This window comes from Lycorma delicatula, chromosome 8 (genome assembly GCF_047948215.1).
Source record: "Lycorma delicatula isolate Av1 chromosome 8, ASM4794821v1, whole genome shotgun sequence".
NCBI classification, from domain to species: Eukaryota; Metazoa; Arthropoda; class Insecta; order Hemiptera; family Fulgoridae; genus Lycorma; species Lycorma delicatula.
In genome coordinates, this window is record NC_134462.1 from 135,706,046 (window position 1) to 135,723,372 (window position 17,327).

The 17,327-nt window shown below is 31.3% G+C and overlaps 1 protein-coding gene across 2 annotated transcripts in view; it reads left to right on the forward strand.

Annotated features, from left to right (window-relative positions):
- Positions 1 to 17,327, forward strand: part of gem (transcription factor CP2 like gemini) — a 226,672-nt gene that overhangs the window by 115,706 nt on the left and 93,639 nt on the right. For both annotated transcript variants that reach the window (XM_075373243.1, XM_075373244.1), the window contains 5 exons: positions 876 to 947; positions 3,221 to 3,390; positions 4,818 to 5,220; positions 10,017 to 10,161; positions 13,796 to 14,005. In XM_075373243.1, the coding sequence (XP_075229358.1) occupies positions 876 to 947; positions 3,221 to 3,390; positions 4,818 to 5,220; positions 10,017 to 10,161; positions 13,796 to 14,005 (1,000 nt within the window). The remainder of the gene's footprint in view (positions 1 to 875; positions 948 to 3,220; positions 3,391 to 4,817; positions 5,221 to 10,016; positions 10,162 to 13,795; positions 14,006 to 17,327) is intronic.

The window sequence follows — 17,327 nt, forward strand, 5'->3', positions numbered from 1 at the left end:
CAACTTGATGTAATATATTTGCCAAGCCTGAGCAGATTTAAACTCAAAACTTAGATCTACTTGTCATAGATATCCAAGAATTATTCCAAAATACAAAATTATCATCTTCACTTTTAATTGAAAATTAATTTTGCCTGATGTATGATATTATTTTAAAAATATTTTGTTTCATTTTATATTATTTGTTAGACCATGAACATGTTTTTATATATTTTTTAATTTTTTTTTTTTAACTTCAGTGACAATATCCCTGTTAAAAGTACTGTAATAATTTATTTATTGGTTACCAAGGTTGAATCTTTGATAATTTTAAAATTAAAATTACATTCATATAATTGGTTTTTTTTCAGCCGTGTAGTTTTGTATGATAATTATTGATAAAATGTTACAAAATCGTTTACCTTAATAAGAAATCAAAGCAAATTTCAGTAGAAGTTTTTAGTTTTCATCTCAGTGACACTAGCCCTACTGTTAACCGTATTTGTTTTCAGCCAGTCATAGCTCTTGGGTCTGATTGTTGTAATGAATTGTAGTTTGTATTGAAGTAAGCACCCAGGTGGAAGCCTAGCCACTTGAGCTATTATATCTATACATCCATAACAGCATTAGACTTCCAGTCATCCTTTACTGGGCTAAGAATCTCAGGAATTCCCACCAACTGTGTTCTATTTCCTTTCAGTTATTTCTACAACATTTCATTTACAAATGTATGTCTTATTTTTTAAGCACAAGCAGTCAAACAGTATTTCATAATATTATTAAAAATAGAAATTTGTAATCGGTCTTAAGTAATTATGATTTTTTGAGAAGGTTATAATGTAAAATTGCATTTGTTTTCTGTTTTTTAAAACTAATTATTGCCCTTTTATTTTTAGTGAAGCACTTTTGGCATTGCCATTGAATTTTAAGCAAGAATTACCTTCACCTGGGAACAGTCAAGAAAATGGGTGAGTTAACACTAAAATTGTACTAGTTAATTTCCCTGTAATTGGTGGTTGTTATACTTGCCTTAATTCTATTTATTTTTTTGTGACAATGTTGATTAAATTAGCTATTAATCTGATATTTTATATTTATAAAAAGATGTTAATTACTTGTGTTCTTTTTATTGTTTTAATTTATTGTTTCTTTTGGAAGTACATGTAATAAATGTTAGACAGATTTTTTGAAAGAGTAATTATAGAAAAACATTTTTCCTAGCCAAACAGTCACATTTGAATGTAAATTTATATACCATAAATCATAGTGTATAATTCAATTCTGCGTGTAAATGTAATTAGGTAAGCATTTTAGAGGATTACAGAGAGATCTGCCTTTTATTTTATGTAGAGTTGAAATTTTTATCATGATGATTTTACTATCAACTTACTACTACAGACATTCCTCAGAATGTGAAAATCATCATTTGTATTAAGCTTTGCCGAAATATGCTGTTAATGCAATTTCAACCCTTTCAGTGCCAAACCACTTCAAAATTACTGTTAAAAGTACTAAGATTAAAAATAAATAGATTAAGCGATATAACTAATAATTTAATTAATTAATTAACCAACTAACTTGGTTACAACATTATAAATCAGAATGGTTAAATTTTGTGTGACCTGTAACATTCAATAATAACACAAATTTTAAATGTTACAGATCAGCAATCAAACAGATGATAGCACTTTACAAAGAAAAAAGTCGAAATTGGGATGTGATAGATGCTTGGATCTAAAAATGGTTCTTTTTATGTTTCTGTTTAATAGTATATTTTACTTTTATAGTTGTGCCTAATATTTTTAACAGTGTTATAAAAATTTAAGTAATATGATTCTTAATTTTAGTTAAAAGTAATACATTTTGAAACGCCCAAACAGTAAATCTCTTCCTTAAAGTATGCTATGGGATCACACAAAGATTATGAAACTTTGTTAGAGAACTATGTTAAAATATGGGTACATGGAAACAAACTAAGCAACAGATTTATTACGCAGTGAAACCTATTCAAAACAGAAACCAACAGGATCAAATTTTTTTCCATTTTGGACAGGCTTCTTTCGTTTTATTCAGTTACAACAGTAATGATGAATAGAAGGCATTGAAATTTCAACACCCATCTAATCACGGTACTCCTGTCAACAGTTCTAGTAACGTTAAATACTTTTAAATAATGAAAAATATTCATAAGATTCACATTTTCTGATGTTAAAAATTTGATCACTGCGCACTGTTTTAACTGGTTTGACATATTGACTGTATTCAATTCCATTTTAACTGCTACTGAAAAAACCGGTAAACGGATTACAATGTATTATTGCCGGTTTGTAGAGGGGGATTTTAGTTATCATGTGTTGCCACGCCCAACTCAATAGTACATTTTGTCTCCATGTAGCATGCTAGTTATCAGCCGACCCTCGTAATATCCAGTACCATATATAAATAACTTGTAATAATAATCAAGAATTAGTAAAGATGTACTACTAAGTACCAGAAAAGTCAGAGACATTAACGAACAAATTATTTTTACTTATTAATGTTCTTTCACTCTTTGCTTAATAAATTGTTAATTTGTTTTATAGTTTTTATTTTAATCCATTAATGTAAAAAAACAGGCACTTTTTAAAAAATAAATTAATTGCTCTTTTTAAACAGTGCAGTTATCAACTGTTTTTAAAACCTCAAACTATCGATTTAGTTGTTCGGCAATTTTAAAACATTTTATAATAATTCTTAAGTTGCAGTTCATTCACACTCCAGTCTGGTGAGTTGTCCGTTTGTCGTACTTACTTCTACTTAGTAAAACATTATTTTTTGAAAAGGGTATTTTACACCTATCATCACTAATATCTGGTCAGCCTTGGCATTTTTCTTGTGGTGCAAATATTCATCTGTTTCTACCCATATGCCTCAAGTTTGTGTGGTAAACTAACCACAACATGTATATTATAAATTTTTATCTGTATGCTTTATGATTTTAATAAAAAAACTAGTTTTTTCTTTTCATTTTTTTTATATGGTCCTTTTCTACAACTCCGGGTATTATTATTTTTTGCCATTGAATGCCACTACATTCAACAACTTTTTTTTTTTTAGAGAATCAAGTAGAGCTGATTCTCTACAAAATGATGATGATAAAGGCTAGTGCAACATTTTTTGTTTGTATTCACATGATAATAAAAATCTTACAGATTGCGAATTTAAAAAACATAAAAATTGTTTTTCAATGTTACTGTTCCAGCAGCTTGTTTGGAAGCAGCCATATGTCTCCAGGTTCAGGTAGTAGTGGAGGTGTTGGTAATTCTTCTCAGAATTGTTCTCCGCGTGGACATGTTAATGGGAGCAGTTCTGCATCAAATTCACCACCACACCTTCTTCAGATGGTTAAATCATCATGTTATGAATCTACTGGTTAGTAATACTATATTTTTCAGTACAAAGTTTTGAAAGTCTTGAGTGTTGGCATTCATGCTCTCTCTCACTTTTTTCTGTATATGTGCGTGTGTGTTTTATTTTTTATTTTGGTTAAAACCCTTCTAAAGTAGCCTTGCCTAAAAATGAAAAAGGAATTCTAAATCTTGAACACTTAACACTTTAAATTTTATATTTACCATTAAAATATAGAAATGAAACTATAGAAGTTAAAATGGTTGAAGGAAATGTATATTATAATAGTACGGACTAATTTTTTTTCAGCACTTCTCAACAAAATTTCATAACAGTGCTGTGTGATTTGTTTGATTTTTGTCATATTACAGAATTCTGAAACAAATTTTTACTAAATATAAAATTGAAAATTTTTTGCCTTTAATCTGAACTGGAATGCTATCTTTAAAGGAATTACTAAAGATAAATATGTCTATAGAAAGGATGGTTTTTAATCATCAGTTTTTAACTTTTACCTGGAAAAAGCAGACAAACTGTAAACAGGTGAAACTAATGGTCAAGGAACGAAAAATTTTAAATGTTAAAATTCACAGATAATATTGTTATTTTGGCTGATAGAAGTGCCATAAAAGTAAAGAAATATTATGGGCTCATTACCTAGAGAGAAATTTGATTTGAAAGTAAATGGTAGTAAAGAAAGAAGGTAAGTAGAGAGTTAAATATTAAATTACATGAATAAAGCATACCAAAACTCAGAATTTTGTGATTTAGGTGATAAAATTTGTAAGCTTCTGGTCCCGAATTATTGTGTGAGTAGTGTACTCACACAAACGTAATGCTTTCTGTGGAAAAATTTATTTATTTGTAAGCATGATGTCATATGACGATAAAATTTTATTTTAAGAAAGAATTTATGATAAGTAATTAATCATGCCGTGATTATCTGTCTGTGTATAAATCAATAACTTTTACGTTTTAAAGGACATTGTAGAAATAGAAAAAGAGAAACAATTATAGATGCTTTGTTAATGTTTTATTGAAGATTATAAAAAAATATAGGTGGGTTGATAGACCATAAAATGAAAACATTGTCAACAAATTTGAAAGCAGTTTATAGCAGAATCTTGTTTAAAAGGTATTTGTGCTAAATCATCTATGTTAGCAGTTTTGGTTGTAGAAAGAAGCAGCATAAGTAAAAACAAAACAAAAGAAAATTAGATGATACAGATAAAATACATCGACATATGAAGCTAAGAAATTGGTGCGCAAGGAATGAAGTGCATTTAAATGACAGCTTGTAGAAAATTATACTCTCTTTTTAATCGTAGTTTAAATGTATATTTAATTTTAGATGTCTTTCCTTTCATTTTGATCTTTGTATTTTGTTTTATTCTTTTAATAATATGTTAATTTTTATATTAGTTCATGATTTCAATTTTTTTATCTTTCAGGAGAACAGAAAGAGAAGGGTCCAATTCCAGTTTGTTTAGTTATACCAGAAAATCATCCGCCCAGATTGGCCGGTGTTAATAATTCTAGTAATAACAGTAATAATAATAATAACAGTGAAAACAATACTAATTGTAATAACAGTGGCAATAGTGCTGTAGATGTAAGAAGCAGTAATAACAATAATAGATTAGAATGTACTTCGCATGAGTTAAATGCCAGTAGCAATAACAGGTCTAATAATAGCAACGTTATAAATGATACGCAAAATAATAAATCATTGGTTGTCTTATCATCAGCAACAACTACAACAGCAACTACACCACCGCCACCTATTTCTGTTGTAGTTCAGCCATCAGTGGTACAACAGCAGCAGCAGTCTGAGCATAACAGTGAGGATTGCAGGTAAGTTTTGAAGATCTTTGCTGAATACAAAAGGCTCTTTTTATTTATTTTATTGATATTTTTATTTTTTGAAAAAATTTTTGTTATGTAGACATTTGATTTATTTGTTGCTGATAATCAACACATAAAAACAAAATAAACGAACAAAACCTGGTTTTCTGATAAAAATACATTTTAGTTGATTTTAAAATGGTTCACTACTTATGAAATAAAGAATTTGGAAACTGGAAATAAAAAATTTGGAATTTTGAAAGGACAAGAACCATTGCGCATGGCCACACTTTTCAAGTTAATCATTGTTTTCTATGTTTCGTTGCTTTTAGCCTACGTGTTTGATCACTGATCACATGAAAAGGTTGCTGTGTATTTATAAACATATTATAATCTGTAATCATACAATTTCTTTTTAATTTTCAAAAGAGTACTTTAATTTTTGGGGCTATTTTGTATATATTTTAAGTACCCCTCTCTCTGTCATGCACACATACACACACACACACACACACACACACACACCCACCCATAATTTGTGGCTGAAGTTTTGGATTTACCTTGAAGCATGTGATGCATTAACGGAAAATTTTAGTAGCTAAACTCCTGCCATTGATTGGCCAGTATTTTTGACGAATAATGTTTAACAATTACTGTGGCTCTGCATGAAGCATTTTAATGTGCAAATGTCTGGTAATCAAATTAAAAAAATATATGACTCTTTGGTAAGACAATGGGCTGTAATCTTCCACCAACTCATATTACATTGTTTTTGTCTAAGAATAGACTTAGAGAAATGAGTTTGCTGGTTTTGATTAGTGATTTTCCTAGCTTCAAATTGATAAGCTCACTTGGAAACTATTCCCTTTGCACAATCTTCACCAAAACACACTCTGCTAATCAAAGTTCAGAAGCTGAACATGGACTGTGAAGGCGCGAATTTTGTGCTTGATAGTTATTTATAAAGTGTAAACAGTAACTCATTACACGTTGAACCCTTGTAAAACTAAAAAAATTATTTAAATTGATCATTTGGTTTTCAGCTGTAACACATAACACTGACAAAGCTCTGGAATTTGATTGCCAATTGGTAGAGTAACTGGATCTTCTCGAGATTCCTCCCTTTAATACAAAAATGAAGGCCCTTTCCATTACAAGTCCGGCCTTGTAATCTTATCTGTCAGTAAGCCTCTCAACAGATAGTCAGCAGGATAGTTTTAACTCTTCAAACACTTCCACGAACTGATGTCGGTGTTAGTTTGTATCTTAGATACATTGTTAGCAACAAATGTTGTTCAATGAGAAGATTCATGCTAATGTTATAGTCAAATCAGTGTAATATGAAATTAATCATTTTTAGGATGTAATGCATTAACAGTTGATTTGCATAGTTCAGATAACAACAATGCGCCACACCACTCTAGTGTGGGTAAAAAAATTTTCTTTAATGTTGCAACACGAGATTTTGATGTGACTAAATTAACAGTGATGATTCCATCAAGGTCAATACATTTAGATATATACAGGCACCATAGGTAGATTCTGAAACATCTACAAATCCAAATCTCTAACTTCAGAACACCTTTTTGTTTAGGGATTATGGCCCTTTGGACTTGAATGTTTGATAGCATGTGCAATGATTCTTGAAACTGAGTCCACTCTTTAAGTAATCCATCGGGTACCTTTTTTATCTCATCCTAGTGAATAAGATCACAATTTTTGCATGATTAATTTCCCGGTTAAAATTACTGGACTTATGATTACAAGAGGATCAAAAATCCTTCTGATTGCTGACAAAATAGTGCATTTAGTTGTTTGTACAGCTGTGTTCTTTTCACCAAAAGAAAATTGGAATACATCTTTTCTTGGATTCCACGTAAGACCCAGTTTCTTAATCGTAGTGTCTTGATCAATCTCATCACAGCCCTTAACCACATTCTTTAATGGAATGTCAGATAGAATGTCTGGATTGTTAGCGCTCCACTTTCTAAGATGAAAACTGACTCATTGAAGCAGATCACTTAAATCACGCCGTAGTTGTTTTGCTTTTTTATCATCTTGGCTCCAGTCATAACATTGTCCACATAAAAATCCTCTGTGACTACCTTGGATGCGACTGGAAAGGAGATTTCTTCATCTAGTGTTAACTGGTTTAGAGTTCTCGTTGCTAGTTGAGGAGAATTAGCAGTGCCATAAGAAATTGTCAGCAATTTAAATGTTTTAATAGGATCTTCTGGCTGGTCTCTCCAAAAGATTAGTTGATGTTAAATTTTGTTGAGCTGATTGGATGCTAATCTGACAATATTTTTTTCAATATCTGCTGTTACAACATATGGTTGTGTTCTGAATCTTGATACAATACTGACAAGATTTGATTGTACTGTTGGACCAACAACTGAGATGTCATTCAATGAAACACCGGAGCTTGTTTTTGAGGATGCATTGAAAACTACCCATAATTTGGTGGTTGTGGAATCTTCCCTTAAGACAGCATGGTACAGAATGTAATAAACCTTTAATGAATTAGCTTCAGTTGTTGTAATTTCCTTCATATGTCCTAGGTTCTCATATTCCTTCATGAATTGGATGTATTGTGAATGTATCTCTGGGTTAATGGATAAACACTTCTCTAATGATAAAAATCTTCTGAATGCAGAATCCTTTGATTCACCGAGCTCACAAATATCACCTTTTAAGGGAATTTGCACACAGACCTTCCAAGATCATCCCTGAAGGTTGTATTCATATATAAATCTTCGCACAGTTTGTCGTTTCCAGTGTACTACCTTTCAGAGCAACCGACTTCAATGTCCCAAAACATCTGTATGGTTTTATTTATGTCATCCAGTGTAGGTAGATGGCAAACTGTAGTTATGTGGGACGTAGAGCCAACAAAACTGTATTTTGAAGGGTTGCAGATTAATCATAAAGTTTTACTCTTCCATCACATAGCAAGTCGAAAAATAACTCTGTTCCAATGAGCAAGTCAATATCACTTGGTTGATTGAAATGAAGATCTGCTAATTGAACATTAGGTAGAATTTTCATGTCTGATTTCTCGATTGGCACAGTGGGTAAATGTTTGTTAATAGATGTTAGGACTACACAACCAATAGTGAAGGAAAATGTATTAAATCTTGAGTTAATGACACATTGAACAACTTTAGAAGTTTTGGTAGTGGATGTTCCAATTCCATTCACTTCTACAGACACATTTGCAAATGGCAAGCCTAGTTTTCTGACCCCCGCTTTCAGTCACAAAATTTGACTGTGACGCTGAATCTAATAGAGCTTGACAAAGATGAGGAGCCCCATGATGATCGAGAACAGATACTAGGGCAGTAGACAACAATACTGAAGAAGGAACACCTTGCCACGATAAACGTGATGTGGACACAATTGATTGATTTTGACTACTAGACATGGTCTTAATAGAAATAAACATGATCTTCATAGAAATGGTCTTTAGTGATCGATCATAGTGGGAAACGTAGAAGTAGAAGAGGTAGTGGAAAAGGATAGGATGATTGCAGGAATAAAGACGGAGAAAATTTTAAAGAAAAAGTGAAATAAAGGAAGGTACCATAATCCAGAACAGTGAAGGATGTTCACCAGGTTAGTCACCAAGAAGAGGTGTTTCCAATTAATCATTAGCTCGATAATTTGCTACAGAATATAATTAATAGCAAATCGTATCATAAAGAGTTATAATGTCTGCTCCTGTTATAATTTATTGGAAAAATGTAAAAATTCAAAGAAACTTACTTCAACTTAGGCATCTTAATAATTTTCTATTTTGTTATGCATTACTAGGAATTCTGGCTCATTAATTATTATTAACATCTTTTAAGTTCTTAGTTGTTGATTTCACAGCCTGTTGTCTTGATGTGCAATGGTTCCCATAGATGCAGTTGATCACATTTGTCGTGTAGGGAACTTGCTTCTGTTTTATCACTTGTATTTTCTATCACCAGAATTTTCCATTATAAAATTACGAATAAAAAAATTTTAACGTCAATAATTTACATAGCTTTCAAATAAATATGTATGATATAAATATTTTTAAAAACTTTTTCCACTTAGAACATCTTTTTTTTTGTATCTGTTGCTTTGGCCATTAGGTACTAATTAACTCCAAGAGCATAAAGTGAAACTTGATACATTGTTTAACTGAATTGATCTACCAGAAGTAGTTAAGGAAATGTGGCTTTGAGGGTTGGTTTATTGTATTTACAGTTTCATTTCCAAAGGGACCACCAAAGACAGGTTCCAAAGGACCACCAAAGACATTTGGTGGTCCACCAAAGACAGGTTCCAAAGGACCACCAAAGACATTTGGTGGTCCACCAAATGTCTTTGGTGGTCCCTTTGGACCACCAAGGACATTGGTCCTTTGGACCACCAAAGGGTAACTGTCTGGTTGTAAGAGGTGTAAAATTTGCTAATTTATCTAAAATACCCTGCTATATGTTCTTTATAACAACTGTATTCTTTTTAACTGTCACAAATTATTCTGTTTTTCTGAATATAGAAAGGATTTGCTGTTTTGAGAAATTTAATTTATAGATAAATTACACAGTATTCATAATTGTTATGCACACCAGAGTAATTTATAATAACTGTGCATTATTTTTTTTTATTTGTCATTTTATTTTATAATATGAATTTTTCAATGTTGATTAAAAAATTAATATAGTGATTCAATAGTCACAAAGGTTTATAATACTGTAGGAATTTGCTTATAGAAGTTTATTCTAATTGACTTTTTGTAGTCGTAAGTTTAATAGTTATCCTTTTTATTTCAGATTTCAATATGTTTTAGCAGCAGCCACATCAATTGCGACTAAAGTCAATGAAGAAACACAGACATACCTAAATCAAGGGCAGTCGTATGAAATTAAATTAAAAAAACTTGGTGATCTGTCACATTATAGGGGGAAAATATTGAAGGTAAATGTTTTAAAATATATTTGGTGCATATACACGATTTATATGACATAATACTTATTTCTTTGTAAATTTTTTTTTAACATATTCTTCCTTCATTATTTTTACAATTCTTTACTACTTTTTGAAACTGTTTTTTTCTCAAATGAAAAAAACTGATTTTTGTAATATATTTAAATACTATTTTTATACATACTTCTGATGTAGTTATTGATTGTTGAAATTGCACTACAAAGACAGTAATTCTTACATTCTTTCATCAAATACTACTTATGCAATAACACTTAAGGAAAATGAGTTACAACACTATTTTTTTCATCAAATGGTTTATAAGATATCAAAACAATTTTTTTTTTTCATGTTACACTATAGAAATGATTCCTTTTTTACACAACTGCTCAAAAAGGAGTGTAATGTTTTTAGGATGTTTTAATGTATGTGGTGTGTTCAAAAAGTAACTAGAATTTTGAAATTTTGCGGGTTGTATTAGTTAGTACGATTCTCGGGATTTTTTCATTGTTGTATTGGTAAACATGTATGAAAAGTATCTGTACATTTTTAGCCATATTGGATGTTTAGTCTGTTGTCAGCTGTCAAAAGGATAACAAGTGTTTTGGTACATTCGGCGATTTTTTATTTATATAAATAATGGATCAGAGAATTTGTATTAAATTTTGCTGTAAGAATGGAATAAAGTGTAGCAATGTTTTTAAAATGTTAAATATAGCTTTTGGTAAGTCTGCTATGAGTAAAACAAGGATTTACAAGTGGTATAAACATTTCCAAGTAAGTCGTAAAGACGTTGAAGATGACAAGATGACCAGACACCCCAGCACATCACCAACCAGTGAAAACGTGAAAGAAGTTATTATGAATGATAGTTCAATCACAATCAGAGAACTCGCTGATGATGTTGGGATATCAATTGGCTCTTGCCATGAAATTTTTTCGGATGTTTTGGGTATGAAACATGATAGCAAGATTTGTTACAAAATTCTTGAATTTTGAACAAAAACAGCGGCGAAAGGAAGTTGCTCAGGAGTCGCTATATGAAACCAACAATGATGCTAAACTACTGAAACGTGTCATAACACATGATGAAACTTGGGTTTACGGATATAATGTCAAAACTAAGGCTCAGTTGTCCCAGTGAAGGCATTTTCTGGATCGCCAAAACCAAAAAAAGCTCGACAAGTATGGTTGAATGTGAAGGTTATGCTCACCATGTTCTTCGATTTTAATGGCATAGTGCATCATGAGTTCTTGTCACAAGGTCAGACAATCAATATTACCTACAAATCAGTATTACCTACAAATCTATCAGTAATCAAACCTATCAGTAATCAGTATTACCTACAAATTCAACACCATTTGTGTGAGGCAATCAGAAAAAAACGCCTGAATTCATGGCTTTTGCACCACGATAATGGGCCTACTTCGTCAATTTTTAGCCAAAAACAACACTGTAATGATACCCCAGTCGCCATATTCATCAGACATGGCCCCGTATGACTTATTTCTATTCCAAAAATAAAGAGAACCTTAAAGTGCCATCATTTTACAAGCATAGATGAGATTAAAAGCGAATCGCTGAAAGAGCTAAAAACTATTCCAAAGATCGAGTTCCAGAAGTGTTTTGGGGATTGGAAAAAGTGCTGGCATAAGTGTATAATAATTATCTTATAGGGACTATTTTGAAGGGTATAATGTTAATGTAGACGAATAAATAAAATTCTTTCCAAAAAACAAAAATTCTCGTTACTTTTTGAACACTTCACAGAATGTATGTTCCACAGAAGCAGCTCAATGGTGTCAAACCAATTTAGATGAATGACCCTACGTCAAAATCCTTCCCTTATGGGGATTGTCATAGACTATACAAATTTTATATATGTATGTTTAATTGTAACTAAAAAGCCACAAAAATCATATGTACGATTCTAAATCGATAGTATTTTCAGTATCGATTTATTTGTATTGAAAGTAGTTGTGTTTTAAGATCTGCTATGATATTGAATGAATGAATTATGGTAGTAAAATTCAGTAATTTTTTTTACAGTTATTGTTACTTTTGTTGTTTATTGTTTATAAACATTTAAGAAAAAATCAAATGATTTTTTGACAAGCAGTATATTCAATCATGTAAGCATGTTCTTTTTACTGCTAAATATTAATCAATATTCTCTTTCTTTTATTAATAAATAATTATAAAAGGAGCTGCCTGGTGCACCACCATTGGTCCACTTTGTGCCAAATTTTTTTTGCTAAATATTAACTAATAATCCCTTTCTTTCATTTACATGACTGTCCAAAAACGAGTGTAATGTATCTAGGGTGTATGTGTGTTTGTTCTACTGTAACAGCTCAATGGCTGAACTGATTTGGATGTATCCTCCCCATGTTGGAATCCTTACGTTACCTGGAGTGCGATATGCTGTATAAATAAATATGTATGCTTAAATAAATTTTAAAAAATTGAAAGAACTTATGAGATGAACAATTCGTTATTGAATAGCTTGCATTTCATATATGAGATGTGAGGTTTCGGAATCGTTCAGAATGAAGCTTGAGATGCAAGTTATTCAAAAACAACCTATTCATTTGATAGACATCTTCTTAAAAGTGGGCATTTGATAGATCAAATGATCAATTTTATTTATGTAACTAGTGTTTTTATATGACTGCCCAAAAAGGAGTGTAATTGTTATATATATATATATATATATATATATATGTGTGTGTGTGTGTGTACAGGATGGCACATGAAATGATCCGACATATGGTTTTGTTAAAAAATATTTATTTGACACAAACAGAAAAGTAAAATACAGCGTGTTTACTATATACCTGGAGATTATGTTTTGCTTATCACATTCTCAATATGACCACCATCATGTTTAGCAACTTCTTCAACATGAACTCCTACGTTGTTAATAACTCAACGACACATATCCTCAGTTATCTTGTTGCTTGCCTCAATGATCAGCACTTGCAGTTCAATCACGTTATGAGAATGTTTAGGGAAAATTTTTTCCTTTTGAAATTCCCAAAGAAAATAGTCACATGGATTTAAATAAGGTATATTTGGGTTCAGTTCGGTTCACACACAAAACAATTAGGAAATCGGTTTGAAATGACCTTTGCATTAAAAGTTTCAGTAAAAAGTCTAAAACAACATTAGCTGCATGTGGTCTGGCTCCATCTTGCATGAACTACTCCTTTTCTAATTGAAACCTTTTTGCAAGAAGCTGAGGAACAAAATTATTATACAGCATGTTTAGATAACATTCACTATCTGTTCAAAAACGAACGGCCCTTATACTCCATGACTTGAGGAGATAACAGCCTGTACTGTATTTCTTGGAGTGTGATGCAGCTTTTCATGAAGCACATGTGGCTTTTTGGAAGACCAAAAAGACCCCTTTCTTTTTTTTAATAACTGTGTCTAGGTGAAAATGTGCCTCATCTGAAAACTAAACATTGTTCAACAGTGCGTCTTGCTTGACAGCCCATTCAAGCATGAATGGGCTGTCAAGCAAATAAAAAACCATTTAACTTCTTTAAAATTATTTTAATGTTTACTTGAAATATTATGTTAGTATCACATAACAATTAATATTTGTATTTGTACTTCTAGAGTGTGGTCCGTCTTAGTTTTCATGAACGCAGATTGCAATATATGGAGGGGGAGCAGATGGCTGCATGGGTGGTAGCACACCCATCACTTAAAATACTTGAAGTGGATTTACCTTTATCATATGGAATAGTTGATGTTCTACAAGATCGTTCACTTAACACAGTTGAATTTCTATGGGATCCGACCAAAGAAGTTGGGGTTTACATTAAGGTAACTTTCACCTTTTTTTTGGAAGAAAATCAAGTATTTTTTTTTAAAGTAAGGCCAATTTTAAATAAAAACAAAACTGAAAAATATGAACAACTTTATTACTAACATATAAATACAACATTTATTTACTACTTTTCTATACAGCTACCTTCAGCTTCAACACATTTTTCATAGGATTTCATTAGCTTCTTTTTGAAATTCTATAGACAGTGACTTAAATCATGCAGTGATGCCATTTTTCAATTTGTCACTATTGTCAAAACTTTGTGATGCAAGTCACTGTTTGAGGTAGGAAAAAGGAAATAATCGCTTTGAGTTAAGTCAGGGATATTGAGTGGATGATTGAATTTTACAGTCACCTCATGTCTTATTTGCCTTGTGTGGCTGGACATTATCAAGAAAAAAAAAATCCTGCGTAATAGCATCAGACGACATCATTTGTTTTTTTACAGTTTTTCTATGATTTTTTAACATTTTGCAGTACAAATTGCTTAATAGTATTTCCACAATCAAAACTGAATTTGACAATCAAGTCATCCATTTGTCCCAACAAATAGTAGCCATAAACTTCTTTACAGAACACTCTTGTTTGAATTTCTTTGGTCTAGGGGATGTTGAATGCCACTGTTGCATTGACTTTTTGTCTTCCTATTCAAATAATAAATCCAGGTTTCATCTCCAGAAACAATGTGATCAAATAATTCATCACCTTCATTTTCATATCACTGAAAAAATTCATGCAGCTGCAGCAAGATGTTTTTCCTTGTCAATTAACATTTATAAATCAAAAGATTGTTAAACATCAGGATACATCAAAGACAATTGTGACACAGTGAAGCGCCAGTTTTTTTCATTCAAATCATATGATCTGTTTAAATCATATGTATCTGTTATGACCAATGGTCGAATTCTAGCATTATCATTAATGGGAATTCTATCCATGCAAAGTTAATGTCTACTGTGTAAAATTCTGTATTTCCTATCATTACATATTGATTTCTATCTTGAAGAAATAGAATAATTTCCCTCTATAAAATAATAAATATTTTTTATGTATTAAAAGAAATAACTTTGGTGCAGTACGAAAAAAAAGAAAAACACACAAACCAGAACACACTAGAATTCAGTAATGTTTTAGATTTTCTGCATCATCAGTTGAATAAGCCAGGCTGGAAATTTAGACCAAAAATTTTAAGCTTATTTGCACCTGTCCATTTTTTTTTTTTGTCTTCAGTCATTTGACTGGTTTGATGCAGCTCTCCAAGATTCCCTATCTAGTGCTAGTCGTTTCATTTCAGTATACCCTCTACATCCTACATCCCCAACAATTTGTTTTACATACTCCAAACGTGGCCTGCCTACAAAATTTTTCCCTTCTACCTGTCCTTCCAATATTAAAGCGACTATTCCAGGATGCCTTAATATGTGGCCTATAAGTCTGTCTCTTCTTTTAACTATATTTTTCCAAAACCTTCTTTCTTCATCTATTTGCCGCAATACCTCTTCATTTGTCACTTTATCCACCCATCTGATTTTTAACATTCTCCTATAGCACCACATTTCAAAAGCTTCTAATCTTTTCTTCTGAGATACTCCGATCGTCCAAGTTTCACTTCCATATAAAGCGACACTCCAAACATACACTTTCAAAATTCTTTTCCTGACATTTAAATTAATTTTTGATGTAAACAAATTATATTTCTTACTGAAGGCTCGTTTAGCTTGTGCTATTCGGCATTTTATATCGCTCCTGCTTCGTCCATCTTTAGTAATTTTACTTCCCAAATAACAAAATTCTTCTACCTCCATAATCTTTTCTCCTCCTATTTTCACATTCAGCGGTCCATCTTTGTTATTTCTACTACATTTCATTACTTTTGTTTTGTTCTTGTTTATTTTCATGCGATAGTTCTTGCGTAGGACTTCATCTATGTCGTTCATTGTTTCTTCTAAATCCTTTTTACTCTCGGCTAGAATTACTATATCATCAGCAAATCGTAGCATCTTTATCTTTTCACCTTGTACTGTTACTCCGAATCTAAATTGTTCTTTAACATCATTAACTGCTAGTTCCATGTAAAGATTAAAAAGTAACGGAGATAGGGAACATCCTTGTCGGACTCCCTTTCTTATTAGGGCTTCTTTCTTATGTTCTTCAATTGTTATTGTTGCTGTTTGGTTCCTGTACAAGCTAGCAATTGTTCTTCTATCCCTGTATTTGAACCCTAATTTTTTTAAAATGCTGAACATTTTATTCCAGTCTACGTTATCGAAAGCCTTTTCTAGGTCTATAAACGCCAAGTATGTTGGTTTGTTTTTCTTTAATCTTCCTTCTACTATTAATCTGAGGCCTAAAATTGCTTCCCTTGTCCCTATACTTTTCCTGAAACCAAATTGGTCTTCTCCTAATACTTCTTCCACTCTCCTCTCAATTCTTCTGTATAAAATTCTAGTTAAGATTTTTGATGCATGACTAGTTAAACTAATTGTTCTGTATTCTTCACATTTATCTGCCCCTGCTTTCTTTGGTATCATAACTATAACACTTTTTTTGAAGTCTGATGGGAATTCCCCATTTTCATAAATATTACACACCAGTTTGTATAATCTATCAATCGCTTCCTCACCTGCACTGCGCAGTAATTCTACAGGTATTCCGTCCGAAATACCTGTCCGGAATAGACCTGTCCATATAGATCTGAAAATGTACTTCATTTAGAAATATTAATATAAATGACATATAGCATTTAGTGTTGCATGTTGTGTCTGTAAATAAATAATATCATAATCCATGATATCATTTCGGCTGTATTTACATTGATTCCAACTGCATAAATTCCCTTTGCTTTATTGTTTTTGTGTACAGTACATAAAATTTATATAATAGTGATCAAGGCTGGTATTTCTTTTTTCTTAGTAAGACTAAGTTTATTTAACACTAAGTAAAGTAAATAAGTTTTTTTTATTGTAACCTCATTTTACTTACGTAAACAGATAATCATTACTTTTTTCACGTAAAATGTTATTATTTAAAAAGATATTTTAAAATAAGAAAACAATTTGCGGAAATAATTGTTACAAGGGCATTTTTAATCAATAACAACTAATTCTTCATTAGTGTGAGTTATTTGCAACAAAAAATGTAACAAGACACCTCTTTCCTGTTCTCCATGTTAATAATTTGCATAAAAATTAAAACTTATTTTAATTAAAAAATAAATTTTTCTATTGTCAATTCAATAAACTTTGCTTATCTTTGATATTTACAGTTTATAATCCACGGTTCCATAAAACAATGTTAGCCCTTACAAATATTTCAAAA